An 18976-nucleotide genomic window follows, 5' to 3' on the forward strand; every position below is an offset into this window, starting at 1 on the left:
TCTGGGAAGGGTGCTTGGTCCAGGGGGGGACTTAGTTCACCCCAGCTTCTCCCACCCCTCTTCCCGGCGTGCCCTAAATCCGGATGGCCGGATTTAGGGCACGCCGGGAAGAGGGGGTGGGAGAACTGGGTCACCCTCTGCACCAGCAGCCGTGGGAACCGGGAGGCCGAAGGCTCTCGATCCAGCACGTGCCGCTGCAGCCACCAAAAAGTGATTTCTTTCTCCAGCTCCAGCAGCCGCTGAGCGACCACCTTCAGACCGAGCCCATCGCTGGGCTGACGAAGGTCGGGGTGGGATTTGGGATGGGGAGGGAGCACGGCGCAGCGAGAAACCCCCCTTATTTGGCCCAATAGTGGAATAATAAATAATAATTTTTTTAAAAATCCCTATTTCAAAGCAAACGTGCACAAATCGGGTGGTTTTGGGGAAGAAAAGCCCTCGCTGACAGCCCCGGGAGTCCTCACCCACCGAGCCCATCTCTGGGTGAGCCTTTGCTGAGCAGGGATGGGGAGACCCCTCCCCGCGAGCCCACCGGCTTCGTGATGGGGAGTGAAATTTGGGAGCAGAGAGGGGCTTTGGAGTGACCCCGGCGTTCGCCTCCGCGGCTGCTCCCAGGAGGAATTTAGATCTTTTCTCCTCTCCCAAGCCCGAAACCTCCCTGCCGGGACGGCTGGTTACGCAGGTCGGAAAAATAAAAAAAAAAAAAGCCGCGTGAGTATGAAAATCATATTGCAAAGAGCTGGGACTTAATTAGGTCACATCCTTTAAAAGCAACTTGTGATCTGGTGATGCAAATCACAGCCTGCCTGTGCGCACGCACCCCGGCTGGCGAAACCCTCGGCGCCGTCGGCTCAGCCTGGTGCCGGAATTGGGGGTTGAACTGGGGGTCTTTCTGTCCCCCCCACCCCATCGCAGCCTGCCCCGCGTACGGGGAGTTTGCGGGGTGCAGCCGGCACGGCCGACCTGCTCACTTTCGTTTTAGCTGTGTGAGACATTTTCAAGAGATAAGGGAAGATGTGGGGAGGGACACGGGTGGCAGAGGGGAACGGGGCATCCCGGTGCCTCCGCAGGGTTGGGGTGGGGTACAGGGGCTTGCTGACACCCCCTTAACTCCAAGCTCCTGAAGCAACCTCAGCTGAGAAAGGAGAATAACTCCGATTCACGGCGCTGCTCACTGAGGCTCTGGCTGGAAAACGCGAGGGCGGTTAACGAGGAAAGCACGCCGCTGTGATTTCCCTCCGAAGCTGAACAGCTGGGGAAAAAATCAGGAAAACTTGGTATCCCTCCGGTTTGCCGCGAGGCGAAGCCCTCCCGCGGTGGGTTGTGTTTGGGGGGGGGTCAGCCTGGCCGTGCCGGCAGCGAAACCGCGGCCCCCGGCCCGGGGCTGCGGCGCGGGCGACGTTCTGCGGCACCGGGGCCAAAGTCGGTCGCGAGGTCGGTGCCGTCGTTCCCACCGGAGCTTTCCCGAGGAGGCCGACGGGCGCCGGCAGCCTCCCAAGAGCGGGACGCGCGTCAGTATTGACCCCCTCGTTAATCTGCACCCACCGGTGCCACGCGGGTGCCGTGGATGGAGGAGCGGCGCGATCGCAGCGCTGAGGTTTGACGCCTCCGCCGGCTCCGTGCCGGGGCTGGTCCATGCTCTTCATTCCCCTTCTCTTGGGGAGATTTTTTTGATGTTTCTACACGACGCGCTGCCCAGGAGACCGTGCCGGGTGGGAAACCGCGGGGAGAGCGCGCTGCTGCCCGCCCCGCGCGGCCCCGTAGGGTTTCTCAGGATCTCCCCCTGCTCTTGCAGCCTCCAGGAGCAAACAACTCTCCGCTTCCCACTCTGCAGCCTCTGGAAAGCAGAAGGGAAACCTTCTCCCACCCTCACCGGTGGCTTTTCCACCAGATACCTGCGACCCGGGCTCCCGCTTCAGCCATGAAAGATATCTGCAGACGTACGCGCGCTTTCAGGTCTTGGTTTGGGAGGAGAAAGCAGGGCCACAGCTCCATTGCTTGGCAACAGATTTCCTTCCCAAAAAAAAAAAAGAACAACAAACCAACCCCAAGGCCAAGCCTTCTCTGTAATTCAGTGGAAAGGGCTGCGGGCAACGCCCTGCAAACGCTGCCGGGGCGGTCGGGGCGGCGGGAGCTCTGCGGCACGGAGATTTGGGGAAGGTGGGGGCTGGTGCCCGGGAAGCCTGGGCTGCTGAGACAGGAGGTTGCTCCCGAGGCTTCACACTGGTGTGAAGAATGGGCAAAAGCACCCAGAGCCAGTCCCTGAGTCCCCCCAAGCCAAGTACGGATGGCGAGTCTGCACCCCAACATTTATCTCCTCCAGGTTTTCAGCCAGTGCCGGCTTCCCTGCGGACACCGGCAGCGGCTGAGCGTCCCAGGAAGGGGAACGCTTTCAGCTGGGGATCTATCGAACACTGACATAGATAAAACTTTACAATTTATCTCTACATATAAACCTTTGTAATTTTTTAATATATACATATATACATATATATGTATATATAAAAATATATATTTTTAATATATACACATATATATATATAAAAAACGTAGCAATTCAAGCTAGCAGCAGTGACTGGAGGTTTCTCCACGTTCGCTCACAGCACGCAGCGGCAGAAGGCAGCACTGGGGCAGCTTTCACGTCTCCCGTCGCCGCCAGCGGGACGTTGGGTTGGGAGACGCGAACGCAAAAACCAGGCGGACGCCCACGGGCAGCAGCGGGTGCAGACGGGGGGGGTGGGTGTCCCGTCCCCCCGCTCCCCGCCGCGTCCCCGCTCGCCTGCGCTGCTGCTGGGTCCCCAGCCGCTCTCCCCGGCTTCGTCTGTTGCCGTAGGGATGGGGCTGGGGGCACGCGGAGCTTTTTGGCGAAAGCGACGCCGGTGCGGCCGTCGCCAGCAGCGTGAGGTTTCGCCGCCGGCGGAGCGGAGCGGGGGGTGGGTGAGCTCACCCCCCCAGAGCGCGGAATTAGATTCGGATCTAATTTAGATCCACATTTACAGTCATTCTGCATCCAGCGCTGGGCCTGACCGCGGCCCCACGTGCGGACCGCCGCCAAGCTGAGCGCGTTGGATGTTGGCTCCGCTACAGAAACATCATCTCGGGCTCCTTTTTTTTTTTTTGATTTTCCAAGAGCTCCAAGCTGACAAAGCAGCTGGCGTGGAGAGATGCTCGGGGAGCTCGCGCCGCCGCGCCGGATCCCCCGGCCCCGGCAGCGGGGAAGCGCTGCTGGTCCTCCCGCCCCAGCCAGCGTTTCTCCGGCCGCGTTTTGGGGGGAGGGAGCCGGCAGCACGGATCCCACCACAGCTGATGGAGAAGTTTGGGACTCACCGAGGATGCCGAGCCCCCATCCCGGTGTTTCTCCCGGAGCCCGCGAATGCCCGTGGCACGCGCAGCCCGCACGGGCAGGGGCTGTGCCCGGACAAGCAGCGCCAGCACGGCTGTCGGCTGGGTTTCCTCCTGTCTTCGGGAGGCAGCTTCACGTTTAGCATTAATCGCTTTGTTAATTGGTACTGGCACCCTCTGCACCCTCCCAGGGAGCGCTGAACGACGCGCTTGTTTGCGACGCAGGAGCACCCCAGGTTTATTTTTTTTCCCCAACCCCGTTTGTTTATTAGCCGGCTTTACCTCCCGAGCCAACCGGAGTTCATAGCCTTGTTCCAGTTGGCAAAGGTTTTATCGACCGTGGAGAAGCAGAAACTGCTGCCACGCACCCGCGATGCAGGCGCAGGCACCGAGGTCGGCCCGGCGCAGCCCATCGCCCGCCGAGCCGATGTCCCGAACCCCAAGGGAACCAGGGAAGCAGCAGCTTGGGCAGCGTTTTTTTCCCCCTCTGTGCTGCTCGCCAAAAGCCTCGCTGCTGGCACCGAGCTCCCTCCAGACACACGCGGTCCGTGCACACGCATTCCTCGGCCGTGCGGTCAGACCGGAAAAGATTGCGTTCAGCCCTGGAACGGCGGCGGGGAGGAGGCCGGGGAGAAGCTGTGCGTTCACCCAGGCGAGAGCGCGGCAGCCTCCAGAAAAGCTGCGGTCAACACTTTTTTTTTTTTTTCTTTTTTCCTTTTCGGAGCCGCGGTGCTAAAAGAGGAACCGCTGAGGGACGCGTGGTTGGAAAGGCTGAGATGGGTGGGGGGGGAAGCGCTTTTATTTTGGCCAGATCCTCCTCCCTCTCATAAATCTCCCTGCAGAAGGACTCTGTGCACCACGAGGGCTTGCCTTCGCAGCGGCAGCCCCTGCCAGGATCCCGCTCCAAGAGCCCTGTCAAGATGCCACCGAGCCAGCTTCTCCCGGACGTTCTGCGTCACCTCTCCCACCGCCGAGCATCTCGGCTGCGGTGCGGAGCCGAAGGGCGGCCGAGAGCAGCCTCAGCCGCCCAGAGCTCGCTCCAGCCCAGGGCCAGGTCTGCAGGGCAGTGCCCAAACCTCATCAAACCGGGTCTGAACAGTGATGGGATCCAGGCACCACCCCACCCCACCACGGATCGGGGCAGGGCGGCAGGGTTGCAACCCGACCAGCAGCCTCGCAGGGAGTTTTCCTCTGGTCCCTCGAGCCTCAGGCTCCAGCTTCCACTCTCCGGTGCCCCCGAGCCCGCGCCGCACAACCTCGGCCACCCCGTGCACCCCGACACAGCCCCGGACCCCGACCGCCGCGGCTTTTGGCAACACCAGGGTGGCCGAGCAACAGCGTCGCTGCTCCAAGCAGCTTCGCTGGCAGCGTCACCGGAGCGGGACCAGGCGCTCGGTGGAGCTGCCAGCGGGACCGGGACCATGGCAGGAGCGGGGCTCAGCCCCAGCCTCCCCCCGCCCGGCGCGGGGCTTTGGTGCTGAAACAGCTTCACCTCGGAGCGGGGCTGGAGCGCAGCAGTCACTCACCAGTGCCGCATTTGCATAATTTCAATTATGTTTCCAAAACGGGGAACGAGCTTTGACAACAACAGCTCTGCAGTACCTTGAAAAATCAGAGAAGACAGGAAAAAAATCGCCCTCTTGGACCTGGCAGCCCTGCAAGTGCCTCGCGCTGGCACAGACTCCCAGGTGCTGTGGCAGTACGGGACAGGATGCAGCAATCCAGGTTTTTTGCCATTGAAATCTATGGAAATAATAAACGGGTTTGAGGAATAAAGAGCCGCCCCCAGGCACTGCTCTGCCTCTCTGCCCCGGTACCCTTCGCCCTGCCGTCCCCACCACCCCTCCACGCAGCCCCCATCCCCTGCCTCCCCCGGGAGCATCACGAATACGAGGAAGAACTTCTTCCCTCTGAGGGTGACGGAGCCCTGGCCCAGGCTGCCCAGGGAGGCTGTGGAGTCTCCTTCTCTGGAGATATTCCAGCCCCGCCTGGACACGGTGCTGTGCAGCCTGCTCTGGGTGACCCTGCTTGGGCAGGGGGTTGGGCTGGGTGACCCACAGAGGTCCCTCCCAGCCCCGAACATTCTGTGATTCTGTGATCCCCGCTGCAGCAGCTTCTGCCTTTCCCCATTTTCCCCTGCACCTGGAGGGGGAAGAAAACCAGGGCTGACGGAGCCGGCTGCGCCCCGCTCCCACCTCCCCGCGTCTGCCGTCGGCGCGTTGAGACATCGCCGCCCGCGAGGAGGGAGCGACGGGAGATTTATTCTTCGTTAGTCACCTCACCCTCCCTATCTGTCATCCGCAAGCGCCCCGGCTTGAACTGCAGGTTTGTGAGCCGGCTGGTTCGGACCCGCGCAGCTGCGGCGCTGATTTTTGGCAACCCGGGGACGCCGGGGAGCTGGCAAGACGTTAAACGCGTCCGCAGATCCGATGCCTTAAACAGCACCTTCTTTTTTGAAGGCGGTGGCTGGGAGGTGGGTTAGAGCACGGGGTCAGCCCGCTTGCCGTGAGCCCGCTCTCCGGACGGGAACCGGCCACGAAACGCTCCGGGCCTCGGCGTTCAGCAGCCTGCGGTTCCTTAGCAATCCAAGGGAGGAGGAAGCCGCGAGCTTTGGAGGAGAGACATCAATCCATAAAACCCTCAAGCGTTGGGAAGCTCCGGTTTTTCCGAAGGCCTGGAAGCAGCCCGGCCGCTGAATAATGCATCAGGGTGCCGAGGAGTTGGCAAACACCGGGCGGAACGAGTTAATCCGCAGATCCCGCTCGGATGCCGGCGTCGACGTGATTAACCAGTTTCACTGCTTGGGAGTGTTTCCGGGAGGACTGGGAGCTGCCGGAGCGGGTGAAAGAGGGGAAGGAGAAGGTGTGGAGCCCCTCCTGCCCTCAGCACGGCGAAGAGGCAGCCGGGAGCCAAACCAAGCCCAGCACTGGAGCGAGGGGTTTTCAGGCAGTGACCTGGAGGCCTGGGTTGAGGGAAACAGGTGGTCAAGGGAGGTTCTCCTCCCCCTCTACTCTGCCCTGGTGAGGCCCCATCTGCAGTGCTGTGTCCAGTTCTGGGCTCCCCAGTTCAAGAAAGATGAGGAGCTCCTGGAGAGAGTCCAGCGGAGAGCTACGAGGATGAGGAGGGGACTGGAGCACCTCTCCTCCGAGGAGAGGCTGAGGGAGCTGGGCTTGTTCAGCCTGGAGAAGAGAAGGCTGCGAGGGGACCTTAGAAATGCTTATAAATATCTGCAGGGTGGGGGTCAGGAGGACGGGGCCAGACTCTTTCCAGTGGTTTCCAGCGACAGGACAAGGGGCAACGGGCACAAACTGAAGCAGAGGAAGCTCCAGCTGAAGATGAGGAAGAACTTCTTCCCTCTGAGGGTGACGGAGCCCTGGCCCAGGCTGCCCAGGGAGGCTGTGGAGTCTCCTTCTCTGGAGATATTCCAGCCCCGCCTGGCCGCGGTGCTGTGCAGCCTGCTCTGGGTGACCCTGCTTGGGCAGGGGGTTGGGCTGGGTGACCCACAGAGGGCCCTGCCATCCTGTGATTCTGTGAAACCCAGGTGCGACTTCGGACAAGGCGGAAAGCTGTAGCTGGTCCTCACAAGGAGATGCCTCCCCCTGTGTAAATCATTAGTAAGGCCACGATGGGAACAAAAGCCGGGAAGCTTTGGTACGGTGTTTAAGAGCGTAACTTCATATCAAGGGGAAAATGCAGATCATTTCTTCGTTAGGTATCAGCCAAACAGGTAAGGCAGGAGCCGCGGTCCTGAGCTCACAGCTGCACACAGCATTCCTGAAGGGAGAAGGCATCGCTGCCCCGGTCTGAAATACTCCCACCCCTCCCCAGAGAGGGCCAGGGAGCCGCAGCGCAGCGGCCAGGAGCAGGTCCGAGGCAGCAAGGAGCCTTTGCAGCCGCGGGAGAGATGCGGGAGCGGCCCAGGGTCCCCCGGCCTCTCACACCCCGCACACTCAGAGGCGAGGGCTGGAGGACTTCGACTTCGTTAACCAGCCCAAGGTTGTAAGACGAGCCGGAGCGAGATCCAGGGACAGCTCGCTGGCGGCGACTCAACGCCTTCCACAACGCAGCGCTGGACGCCAGCGACTTTCGCGTCGGCCCTCGCCGAGCGTGGCTCGTCCGCCAGCTAGCAGGCGCTGGGGGAGCTCGCCCCGAGCCCGCGTCGCGGGCAGCAGGGAGAAATCGAGGGCACCAGCAGCGTCCGTCCTGCTGCTGCCCCTCGCCTCCCCCTCGGAACGCTTCTCTCTTCAGCGCCGAGGTGAAAACTGGTCCGGTGCAGGTCACGGCAGCCAAAACAACCCTTTAGATGGAAAATGCGAGCATCTCCGTGATTGGTAGGATGTAATGCGAGCATTTACACACGCTGCAGTTCGAACGCTTCGGCAGGCTGGCTTTGGGGAGAAAGGTAGAGCCAAATCACTGCTTCGCTTGCAAAAGCTTCCTGCTCTACGGCGAGAGACCGGCGCCGGGTTTGGTTACAGCCCGGGCAGCAGATTGAAAGCCCCGAGTACGTGATAGGAAAAGGCTTCCCGAAGAGCTGGGTCCGCTCCAGACTAATCCAGCCCCCGTGGGGAAAGGGCGTTCTGGCAGATGTTAAGCTAATGGGATAACCGCAGGAGCGCGCCTCGGCCCGCTGGCGGGCGGCAGCTCCAGGCTGACAGCCGAGGGGTCAGTGCCTGCGCCCCTGTTTTCAGAAGGAAAAGGCAGCAAGCTCCTCAGGGCAAAACCAGCAAATATTAACAGCACGAGGGCTACGCAACCCCGCGTTCCACGCACGCAGAGGGCAAAGTCTCCTCCCGAGGAAGCACACCAAGCAAACGCCGCTTCCCAGTTAGAAGCTGTCAGCGCCGGTGTCAGTTCCACCTCGCAGCCTCACCCCGGCACGGCAAACCCGCAGAACCCCCCCCCGCCACCTAACCAGTTCGTTCTTCGAATACCAGCTCCAGCCGAACGCCGGAGGGTGTTTGGGGGGGCTGCTGTGAGCCCTGGGTGCTCCCCTCCGCACCTCCGTCCCCAGCAGGGGCTGGGGGCTGGCTGCCGGCCCCTTTCCCCGAGCCCTCTCGGGGTCTTTCACTTCCCCCCCTCTCCAAAATGTGAATTAAGAGTGCACCCCCATAAAACAGCCAAACACCTCTCGGCACGCAGCGTGGCGGTTTGCTGCGCCTTCCCACGAGTTTTCATCTCCTGCAACGACGAGAGAGAAAACCTCCCCTCCCCTCCTGCTCCCCCAGGAAGGAACCCGGGGGGGAAGCCGGCGCCCGGCCCCGGCAGCGTTGCCCCCGTGGTATTTCAAACAAGGAATCCATTCCAGGCAGAGACACGGAAACGAGTGCAGCTCGTTATCGACACCTCGGCTTCCTCCTCTGCTCTTTCTAACCACCGAGCGAGGTCTCACCACGCTGGGGCACACGGGGCACCGGCACGGGCACCCCCTCGAGCCTGCGCTCATCTGAACACTCTTCAGGGGGGGAAAAAAAACGTGTTTCAAGTTCTGTCGGTTCTCAAGCATTACCAATTCCCATCTCTCACGCAAAACAGACACCCACTAAATCCCGCTTAGGTATTTTTTCTAACTAATGCTGTCCTAAAAGATGCAACTAAAAAAACTCCTTCTCTGGAGATATTCCAGCCCCGCCTGGACGCGGTGCTGTGCAGCCTGCTCTGGGTGACCCTGCTTCGGCAGGGGGCTGGGCTGGGCGACCCACAGAGGTCCCTGCCAACCCCCACCATGCTGTGAGTCTGAAACCAGCAGCAGAGGAGCAAAGCGCATCCTCCGGCAAGCGAAACGCTTCTCTGGAGGCAAAGCAAGGGCCTGAGCCCGTTCAACCGCTGCAAGACTCTGAGGCGGGAGAGCCCAGCAGATGACTCACATCTTCACTTTTCATTTCTTCCCCTCCTCTCTTTTTTCAGGAGGCCAGAGATACCTGTTCTTAAGCAAGAGCGACTTCCCGGACAACATGCCATGCACCCAGTTCACCGCCTATAAAAAGCCGCCCTTCGTGTCGGGGACGCGCCCCTCGCCGAGCACCGCGGGGCTCTGACTCACCCGCTTCACCCCCTCAGCACCGACAGCAGGGCTACAATCACGCCGCTGCTCTTCGCGGCGATCCCGGTTTTGAAAGCGAGACGGATTGCGGTGCTCGAGTCATCCGCCTCGGCCCGAAGTCCTGAAGGCGTCTGCTCCGGCATCATTCTGAAACTCCTGGACTTGAGCGGCGCCGGCCTCGTGCTTACGGTGTGGGAAGAGGCACAGAGTTCATACGTGGCGATGCCGCTAACTCGCCAACGGCCCCCCCCCAAGGCGAGGGGAAAGCTTTTCTTTTTTCCCAGAAAGCGCCCAAGCCGAGGTGATCTCAGATTCCACACGCCGAGCCCTTCAGGCTGGACAGATACGAGAAACAAATCCGAGACCAGAAGCACAACCGCGCGTTCGCGGGAAGTCTGAGTCACGGTGCCCACACCAAGGCTGCTTCCACACTCCGGAGCAAGTTCTCAGCTCCCAGCAGTTGCTTTTCCAGCTCCCAGCTCCCAGGGAAACAACGCTCAGGTCCATCAGCGAGGCGACCGGCTACCACTGCCCTTGCAGCCAGCTGTTTTGACGATGAAACCGATTTTTTTTAAACCGAGAAACATCCCTTTGGGAGGACTATCGTATCAGCAGGGTTGGGTTCCAGTTAGGGATGGCAGGCACGCTTTTTCCGAACCCTGTCCGTGAGGACCGCGGCCCCGTGACTGAGGGAGAAAGCCCTGCTGAAGGCCGAGTCACGGCGCGACTGGGGAAGGGCGCTCTCGGGAGCCACGCTAACTGCTGCTGCAACAAAGGTCCGATTTAAAACGATAAGCGCTGACATTCTGAAACATGACTGACTACTACAATGAGAGAGTTTACTCTGCTGGAGTCTCCCAAGTCGTTTAATTAAGTCGGAGTAAGTTCATTTACACAGCCACACCCTTAACTGACATTCAGGCAGACGGAGCCCAGCCTAAACACCCTGGGACCTGCAGGCTCTCCTCGGGCCGGCAGCAGCCGTAGCTCGCTGCGTGCCCCCCAGCCTGCTGCTGCCCCGGCCCCCCGCGCACCGCCTTCCCCGCTGCACCTGCCCGAGTCCTTTTATCGCTCCTATTCAGGCGCCGAAGACGTCCCGGCTTCACATCTGTCACTCCACAAGCACCCCTATTCACTCCTCAACTCATCATCGATGCGGGGCTGGCACCGAGGCGGCACAAACTCAACACTAAGGTCTGCTGAAGACTGTGAACTGCAAGTGGGAGTATTACAGGAGTATCATCCTTTCCACTTATAAAAATAGTCGCTAATCTAAGTCTCGGAGGAATTACAGACAGGCTTTCAAAACTGTGAGATACAGAACAGAGACCTCTTTATGTCGGCGGAACGCCCTACTCCAGCACCATATTGCCCCTTTCTGTTTCTCTCACAATTAAATATAAGTAACATACCAGGAGAGCTCCGCTGTATAATTGCTTTATTTTCTGCTTATTAGTTCTTTACCAACACTACAGCCATATTGAGAACACAAAATTCCTGTTTACTTTAGTCAGGGAGATCACAGTCTACAAACTCATTCACTTATCAGACACGATTAACGCCATTCAAAACTTACTCCATAAATTCACATGAACACAAATTGATGCACTTAAACTCCAGATCAGTTTTTAAATCATAGGATTTCTTACAGATTGCCCCTTTATCCTACAGGCTGTGTTTACCGCCCGACAGCCACCAGTTCGTGGCGAGGTTCAGCCACAACCTATAAAGGACATGTTGAAAGTGAAACCTTTGCATTTTGTTCAGTAGCAACGGCCATTTATTTCTGACGTCTCTGCCACACGTTTCAGTAACTTTTTCTCCCCCCAAAAAAAGACATTTAAAAAATTCAGAAGCATAACCAGTTTCCTTTCACCTACAAAAACAGAATAACAAAGTTACTAAGGAAATACAAAATTGTGAATTCAACTTAATGCAAAGTCTAGCAAAGAAGTCTGCCCCAGCACTTGAAAACATAGTAAATCAACTTAGATGAAAAATGAAGTTATTGAAGTTTTCATGTTGACTGAGAATAGATTCAAGAAAGTTCAAGAACCATTAATAGAGCTTCAAGTTTTCCAGTTTAGGCATTTACTTTGTGCTTGGCTATTTTATTTATGCTCCAGAAGAAAACAGTAACCATATTCTTGTATTTTTAGTCTTTATACCACCACACTATTTGTTAAGTTACATCAACAGCAAAAAAAAAAAAAAAAAAAAGCTAGAAAATAGAGCAATGATATTCCAACGGCAAAAAGCCTTGAGTGGAGAAACAAAAAAAACCAAACACAACAAAACACAACACCAAAACCCTCCTCACCTCCTCTTTAGAGCTGAGATTTAAGAGTTGCTCTGCACTAGGCTTTCGCAGACTCTCTTTAACTTCGGAAGGCTTCCAGTCAATCAGTGCTCTATCTTCTAGCGTCAAGAACCCATTCATTCCCATTTGCAACCGACACCGAGATAAGTCTTTTGGAACCATATTCTAAAGGAACTTTTAAGTGGTCCAAAGCACTCAATTTCAGAAGTGAATTCAGTATTTTTATCTTCCCATACATCTTTGGTAAGAGCTCCATATACAACGTACTTAGCATGCAGAGTCAACACCGCAGAAATGTAGTGTAATGCCCCCAATTTCATGTAAAACTCATATCCTTGGAAAAGTTGGAAAAAAAAAAAAAGAAAAAAAAAGCCATTTTCTTCTGGTTTTGTAGCATACATTCCTAGAATTCCCCAATCGAGTTTAACTCCTCGAGGAAATCTGAAGTTAATCCTTAAGGCTGAATAAGAACCAGCTGCTTGAACGTTTTCAGCACCCAGCATTAATACTTGATCGAGCTTTTATACTAATACTTGTTCTGGGTGGGGTTTTCTTTTTGCCAGTCACATCTGCAAACTGTGATATGGCAAATGAGATGCTTGCCCTTTAAGAACTAATTATGGAAGTTTACATTCATAGTCGTCTACTCTCTCTCTCTCTCTCTCTCTCCCCTCCCTGCTCTGTTAGTAGTTACTCAATGGGCTTCAGACATCCAACACAGTTCCCTTCCTACAGGACTACAGCAACAACCGGTTACCAAGACAGATGGAGAAGACTGCAACTACTTGCAGGAGTTCAGTCAAGCCTTGGAAAACAAAACCATGAGTGATTTCCTCAAAATGGCTATTATGCAGGTGTCAGAATTACTGAGCTCAGTTACAGCTCAGCACGGAACTTGCCCCTTTGGAAGTCTACAAAAAGAAAAAAAAAATTTCTTTCTGCACTACACACGTGTCAGAAAGAATCAGAAATCCTTTTAAGATTTAGACGCCTTCAACTGTCTCGAGATGAAAGCGATCCGTCTCGATCGCAAGACAGGCAAGTCGGTGCTGGATTTTTGCCTAAATCTCTGTGTTTGAATGTAAAACTTGTTGCAACGCTCACACGTTATTGCTGCGTTTTCTGGAAGGAACCTATCTTGCATGGAATCGGAGACTGACACGAGCAGTAAAAACTGCAGCTAAACTTCATTTAAGTTTGCAATGCAAGACAAAAACTGAACAGTATCTACCCTGGAACTATTACATCATTCATGTCTTATTTGCTATATGGTTGCTATGTAGTATGGGGAACTCATTTGCATCCCTTCTCATGCATGATGTATGGTTCAGAACTTCACAGCTGACATCTCAAAGCAGTTCTTGCATTACCTAGTTAACATTACGTCCGATATGCACTTTGAACATGTTACAATGGTATTCTCGCTATCTGCCACTGCAGGCAAGGATTCGTTTCATTATTAGTCTGAGATATGAAGACAGACTGAGAGTCACTATTTAGTTACAGATTAACAGAACTTTAAAAAAAGTCCTTAATATAAAAAGACAGACTGCAGTTTGATTTTAAGCAATAATTTTCAGTTTACTAGATGAAGTCGACCTATCAACATATTCTGCGTGAATGCAAAAAAGTAGCAATCTACAGCAAGTGAAAGAAGGAAAAAAAAAATATATAATCAAAAAAGTAGAACCAGAAAGCATACACTGAAAACAGTACCCCTCCCCCAACCATCCCGCAAAATAATCAAACCATCTTAAGGGCTATCAAGAGGGAAAGCCAAAAAAAAAAAAAAAAGTTACTTAGCAAGTCTACAATGTGTCTTTCCCCTGTTTGCTGGAAGTCTGCCATAGCATCTAGTGCTTGTGTTCGTGTCACATTCGGAGATTAGAGCATCCTAACGCCAAGCAAGAAGAGTTAAAACGGGAATCCAGTCAAGTGTGCAGAAGGAAAGGGTGGTAACTGGAGAAAGGTGATCGTAATCCTATGGATGCTTTTGTTTTACTTTTCAGTAGAGAATCATTCTTCCGGAAAGCCATGTGGGTTATTTCTTTTTTATTCTTTAATTCTTTGTAGACTAAATAGTTATTCTCTCATTAGGATTTATAATTGGATGTTAACCATGTCAGCCCTTCATAGAGTCCATCCCCTGTAGTAGCACAGGAGGGCTGCACGTACCAATTCCTATCCCTGATTCGGGTCAGGCCCAGTTTCTCCTGGATTTCGTGGGGTTTCATGGCATCAGGCAGGTCCTGCTTGTTGGCGAAGATGAGGATGATGGCATCCCGCATCTCCCTGTCGTTGATGATGCGGTGGAGCTCCTGACGGGCCTCGTCAATGCGGTCGCGATCGGCGCAGTCCACCACGAAGATCAACCCCTGCGTGCCCGTGTAGTAGTGCCTCCAGAGGGGCCGGATCTTGTCCTGGCCCCCGACATCCCACACGTTGAACTTGACGTTTTTGTAAGTAACCGTCTCCACGTTGAAGCCCACGGTGGGGATGGTGGTGACGGACTGGCCCAGCTTCAGTTTGTACAGGATGGTGGTTTTACCAGCCGCGTCCAGACCCAGCATCAGGATCCGCATCTCCTTGTTGCCGAAGATCTTGGACAGCACCTTGCCCATCTCGGCGGCATCCAAGGGGCCCGGAGCCTCCGCGGTGGTGGGGGGGGGAGGGGGAAGGAAGGAAGGGGGGAAGCGGAGGGCGAGCGCCGACCCACCCGAGCAGCCCGCGCGAGGCGGGGGCCGGAGCGGGGCCGGCCGGGAGGGACGGGCGGCAGGGCAAGGGCAGGCGGGGCTCAGCGCCGGCCGCGCATGGGGCGGCTGCGGAAGAAGCGGGGCGGGGGGGGGGGGGGGGGGTGAGGCGAGGAGAGGCCTGGCGGGGCGGCGCAGGCCGGGCGCCGCGGGAAGAGGGGCCTCGCCGCGCTCCGCTCCTCCGCCGGGCCTGAGGCGGCGGCTCCGCCCGGCTCCTGCCTCGGCTCCCGCCCCGGCGCCTCAGCTCATGGATGCCGGCTCAGTGGCGGCGGCTCCGCGTCTCCGCCTGCGAACGGACGGAGAGAGCGTGAGACGGCGCGGCGGGCAGGGACAGAGAGGGGTGAAGCGGCTGGGAGTTACCTCAGGGCCGCCCGCGGACTCGGGGCCGGCTCCGCTCCGCGCCGCTCCCTCAGCCAGCACCGCCGGAAAAGGCGCCGCGCGCGCCCGCCTCACTTCCCCTCCGCCGCCACCGCGCCTGCGCGCGGCGCCCCCGCCCCGCCCGCCGGCCCGCGCAGCGGCTCCGCCCCCCCACCCCCACAGCCGCCACCGGCCCCGCGCATGCGCCGCCACCGCCGGCGGGGAGGGCGGGCAGCGGCGCTCCGCGCCCCACTGCCCCGCCCTCTTCCGCCCAGGGCAGAGCGCGCCTTCCCGCTTCCCGCGCGGCCTCGGGCGGGGACCGCGCCTGCGCGGACGGAGCCCCGCCCCCTCCGGCGTGCGAAGGCGCGTGCGCACGGGGCGCGGGCTCGAAACGGAAAGGGCGGGGTCGCCCCGCGAATCTGCCCGGGAGGCGCGGCGCGCATGCGCCGCCTCAGCCCCGCCTCCGCCGTGGCGCCGGGGCGGGGCGGGGCCGAGCTTCTCCCGCCGGGACTGCGCGTGCGAGCGAGCGGGGGGGGCGTGGCCTCGATGGGGAGAGGCGCCACGCGATCACACGTCAGCAGAAACCACGCGGAAGGCGCCGGGGCGCGTCTTAAAGGGCCAGGCGGGCGCCTGTGCCCGAACCGAACCGCTATTGGGGTGTCCGGCTGGGGAGCGGAGCCCAGGCCCTGCGTGCGGGCCTGGCGTGCGGCGCTGAGGGGCCCGCGGGGCTGGGCGGGGCCTCCGAGCGGCCTGGTCCCGGTGGAGATGGCCCTGCGTGCACGGCGGGGCCTCCACAGGGCCCTTCCCGCCCGAAGCCCGCTGTGCCGCTGCCTTTCCGGCTCCCTTGGGCCGCCCCGTAGCACTCAGATCGGTCAAACTCAGCCTGGGACCCCCTTGGAATGGCAGCGTTGGGGTGCCCGGCTGCAGCCCCGGCCGCCTTCCCTGGGAGCGGAGCCCCTCGGCACATGGCAGACACGCGTTCGGCCCGTTTGGCGGCCGTATCGCGATGCCAGCTTGCTGCTGGCGTGGCCCGGGGGGAGGAAGGCCTGGGGAGGGCAGGTCGCTGTCGGTAGCTGCTTTGGAGCTGGTGGGATGGAGGTGGGAAGCGGCATCTGGAACACGGAACCAGCAAAAGCGTGGTTGCTTAGGGATGGGTGGTGGGGGAGGCCGGGGGACATGGGTTGCACGGCTCTCGGAGCGCGGCTGTGCTTTCACTCGGGACTGCGTCTGTAAGGCTGACCTCACCGCGTCCTTCTGCCCCTTCGAAAACAGCAAATTCCCGCGACAGACGCTTGTGCAATTATGGCGCACGTGCAGAGCCAGCCCCTTTGGGACAGCTTCATCATAACCTGGATGAAGAGTTAGAGTGTCCCCTCAGCCAGTTTGCTGATGACACCAAACTGGGAGGAGTGGTGGGTACACCAGCAGGCTGTGCTGCCATCCAGCAAGACCTGGACAGGCTGGAGAGTTGGGCAGAGAGGAACCTGATGAGGTTCAATAAGGGCAAGGGCAGGGTCCTGCACCTGGGGAGGAACAACCCCAGGCACCAGTACAGGCTGGGGCTGACCTGCTGGAGAGCAGCTCTGTGGAGAGGGACTGGGAGTGCTGGGGGACGACAGGGTGACCATGAGCCAGCAGTGTGCCCTGGCTGCCAAGAAGGCCAATGGGATCCTGGGGTGCATCAAGAGGAGTGTGGGCAGCAGGGCGAGGGAGGTTCTCCTTCCCCTCTGCTCTGCCCTGGTGAGTCCCCATCTGCAGTGCTGTGTCCAGTGCTGGGCTCCCCAGTTCAAGAAAGATGAGGAGCTACTGGAGAGAGTCCAGCGCAGGGCTACGAGGATGAGGAGGGGACTGGAGCATCTCTCCAGCGAGGAGAGGCTGAGGGAGCTGGGCTTGCTCAGCCTGGAGAAGAGAAGGCTGAGAGGGGACCTTATGAACGGTCTGCTGACACCAGGCTGGCGGGTGTCCCTGCACGCATCATGCGGTGCCAGAGCTCGTACGCCGGTGCTTAGAGCAGCAGGTAATACGGCTGAGTCCTGTACCGGCGTGGGATTTACGGCAAGCCGTGGTGATCCCGCTGGCTGCAGCCGGTTGGGTCTCCTCTCACGAGCATGGGAAATTAATCTCAACAGAGTTTACCGCCGAGCAGGGCTAAAATTAACGTCAGGATGTGGACGTTAGTGGGTTTCTACTTGGCTCCGTTCCGTGTGAGCATTTCTGTGCTGGTGAACACGAGCGGCCGTTTATTCAGCTGAGCAGCAGCAGTACGAGACCGTGGGTCTTGACCGGAATGGTTGGGAAGGGAGACGTCGGGAGCTTTGAAGCTTTTGTCCCTGCGCAGGCATCGCTGGCCTCGGAGCCGCGTTTTCTGCTTTCAGGAAATGTCTGCCTCGTGAGCGCTTTTGTTCTGGCTGCGTAATGTGTTGAGGGGAGGGTGCGGCCGCGCAGGAGATTCTTCTGCTTTTCTTTCGCCTGCTGTAGGTGACCCTGCTTCAGCAGGAGGTTGGATGGGGTGACCCACAGAGGGCCCTTCCAACCCCGAACATCCTGTGATTCTGTGATTTTTAATAGCTGAGGGTTCTCTCTGGTGCTTTCTCCCGGGATCCACCAGTTGAGGAACGTGGATCTCAAGCACCCGACAGCCAGCACAGCTGGTGAAGCACCGAACGGCGGCTGGGACGCTTGGCCGGGCTGCGGGAGGGCATGGCTGTGCCGCAGCTCCGTGCCACCCGCTGGCAGGTACCACGAGGCACGAACCACAATCAGTAACTGCCAAGCGGGGAAGTGCCTTTTTGATCACCTTCTCCCCCTGTTTTTGCCCCAGACATGCTGTTCCTTGGGCCTCTCCTCTTGGATCGTGGCTTTTTTTGTTTTTTTGGTGACTGCGTTGTCCCTCGTCCTCGGGGACTGTCTGCAGATGGGGCTTGGCCAGCTTTGGCTTTGCCCATTTCACGGGGCACACAGCTGGGTTTTTCCTGAGCTCCTTCTCTCCTGATAAACTGGAAGTGGTGGCACCTGGGAAATCCTTGCATGCGTGCCAAGGCGGGGAGTCGCTTTCGGGGAGACGGCAGCTGCTCCTGCACTGGAGCCGTTGCGGAGCCGATCTCCACGCGACGGGGCCTTCCGCTGACTAAGCGGCAGTGCCGCTTCCTGAGCTGCTCCTCTCCCCGCAGGGTTCCTGCCTGCCCGTGCTTGATACCGGCAAACGAGAGGCTGCTCCGGTCTGTATTGTTCCTTTGCCCCAGGTGGGCCCGCGGCCGAGATGAGCCGTGCTGCTCCCGGCCGTGGTCGGCAGCTTCTGCTCGGCTGCCTTTGCCCGGCGGGTCCCTGAGCCTGTAGCAGCTGCGTGTCCTGTCCTTCAGCAATGGGGACAGAATGGGGACCCTGAGAGCTCCCCGAGCTCTCCTGCTGCTGCCTCTGCTGCTGATCAGCGCTTTTCAGCTTGGCCCAGCCCCGAGCTGGAGCACGGCGCCGTATTCTCCAGCTGCCACTGTGCGACCTGCTGGAAGCGTCCCAAGTTGATGTTGCCATCACCCAAGTCTAAAAACCAGACAAAGAGAAGCGAGATGCTGCACTGCTTCGCACAGGAAATCCAAAACTTAAAATTGAGGACGTGGGGATGTGGCTATGTGCCGTAGAAGAGAAGTGGGATCCACTCAGGCAAATGCTTTATTTATGAGGATCCTCCCTGCCCTTCGGGGAAACTTGCTGTCCGTGTGGTCTGGGCACCAGAAGAAGATTTTACATGGTTTGGCATGTGTTTTTAAAGTAATTCTTAGGATGATGCATAGGAAAAAGACATTTGAGAACTCAGCACTTTCAATAGTTAAGATGTCAGATTAGTCACTAACAAACTCTGTGCACGTCAGTCCTCGTCGCTCGCATTTACCAATCCCGCAGAGAATGGGTGAGAAGCTGGGGAGAGAGCACCACCTACTTTTGAAACATTTTTATGTACAGTCATATTAGTTTCCGTAAATGAACAGGGGGGACGGTGAACAGGAAGCAGAATGTAACTGGCGTAACTTAGTGAAGCAAATCAGGGCTTTGTTGTCTGAGGAACCCCGCTGCTACGTTCCCGCAGAGTTACCTTGGAGATACCACAGCTCGTGTCATAGAATCCTAGAATGGTCAAGGTTGGAAGGGACCTTAAAGATCATCTCGTTC

At 57.9% G+C, this 18976-nt stretch overlaps 1 protein-coding gene across 1 annotated transcript; it reads right to left on the reverse strand.

Annotated features, from left to right (window-relative positions):
• Nucleotides 1-10806: 10806 nt before the first annotated feature.
• Nucleotides 10807-14919, reverse strand: ARF6 (ARF GTPase 6). The gene is made up of 2 exons (XM_075427260.1): nucleotides 14816-14919; nucleotides 10807-14741 (listed from the first exon to the last, which is right to left on the reverse strand). The coding sequence occupies exon 2, from the start codon at nucleotides 14324-14326 to the stop codon at nucleotides 13799-13801; it is 528 nt and encodes a 175-aa protein (XP_075283375.1). The 5' UTR covers nucleotides 14327-14741; nucleotides 14816-14919; the 3' UTR covers nucleotides 10807-13798.
• Between the last annotated feature and the right edge of the window lie 4057 nt (nucleotides 14920-18976).

This window comes from Opisthocomus hoazin, chromosome 7 (genome assembly GCF_030867145.1).
Source record: "Opisthocomus hoazin isolate bOpiHoa1 chromosome 7, bOpiHoa1.hap1, whole genome shotgun sequence".
Classification (NCBI taxonomy): Eukaryota; Metazoa; Chordata; class Aves; order Opisthocomiformes; family Opisthocomidae; genus Opisthocomus; species Opisthocomus hoazin.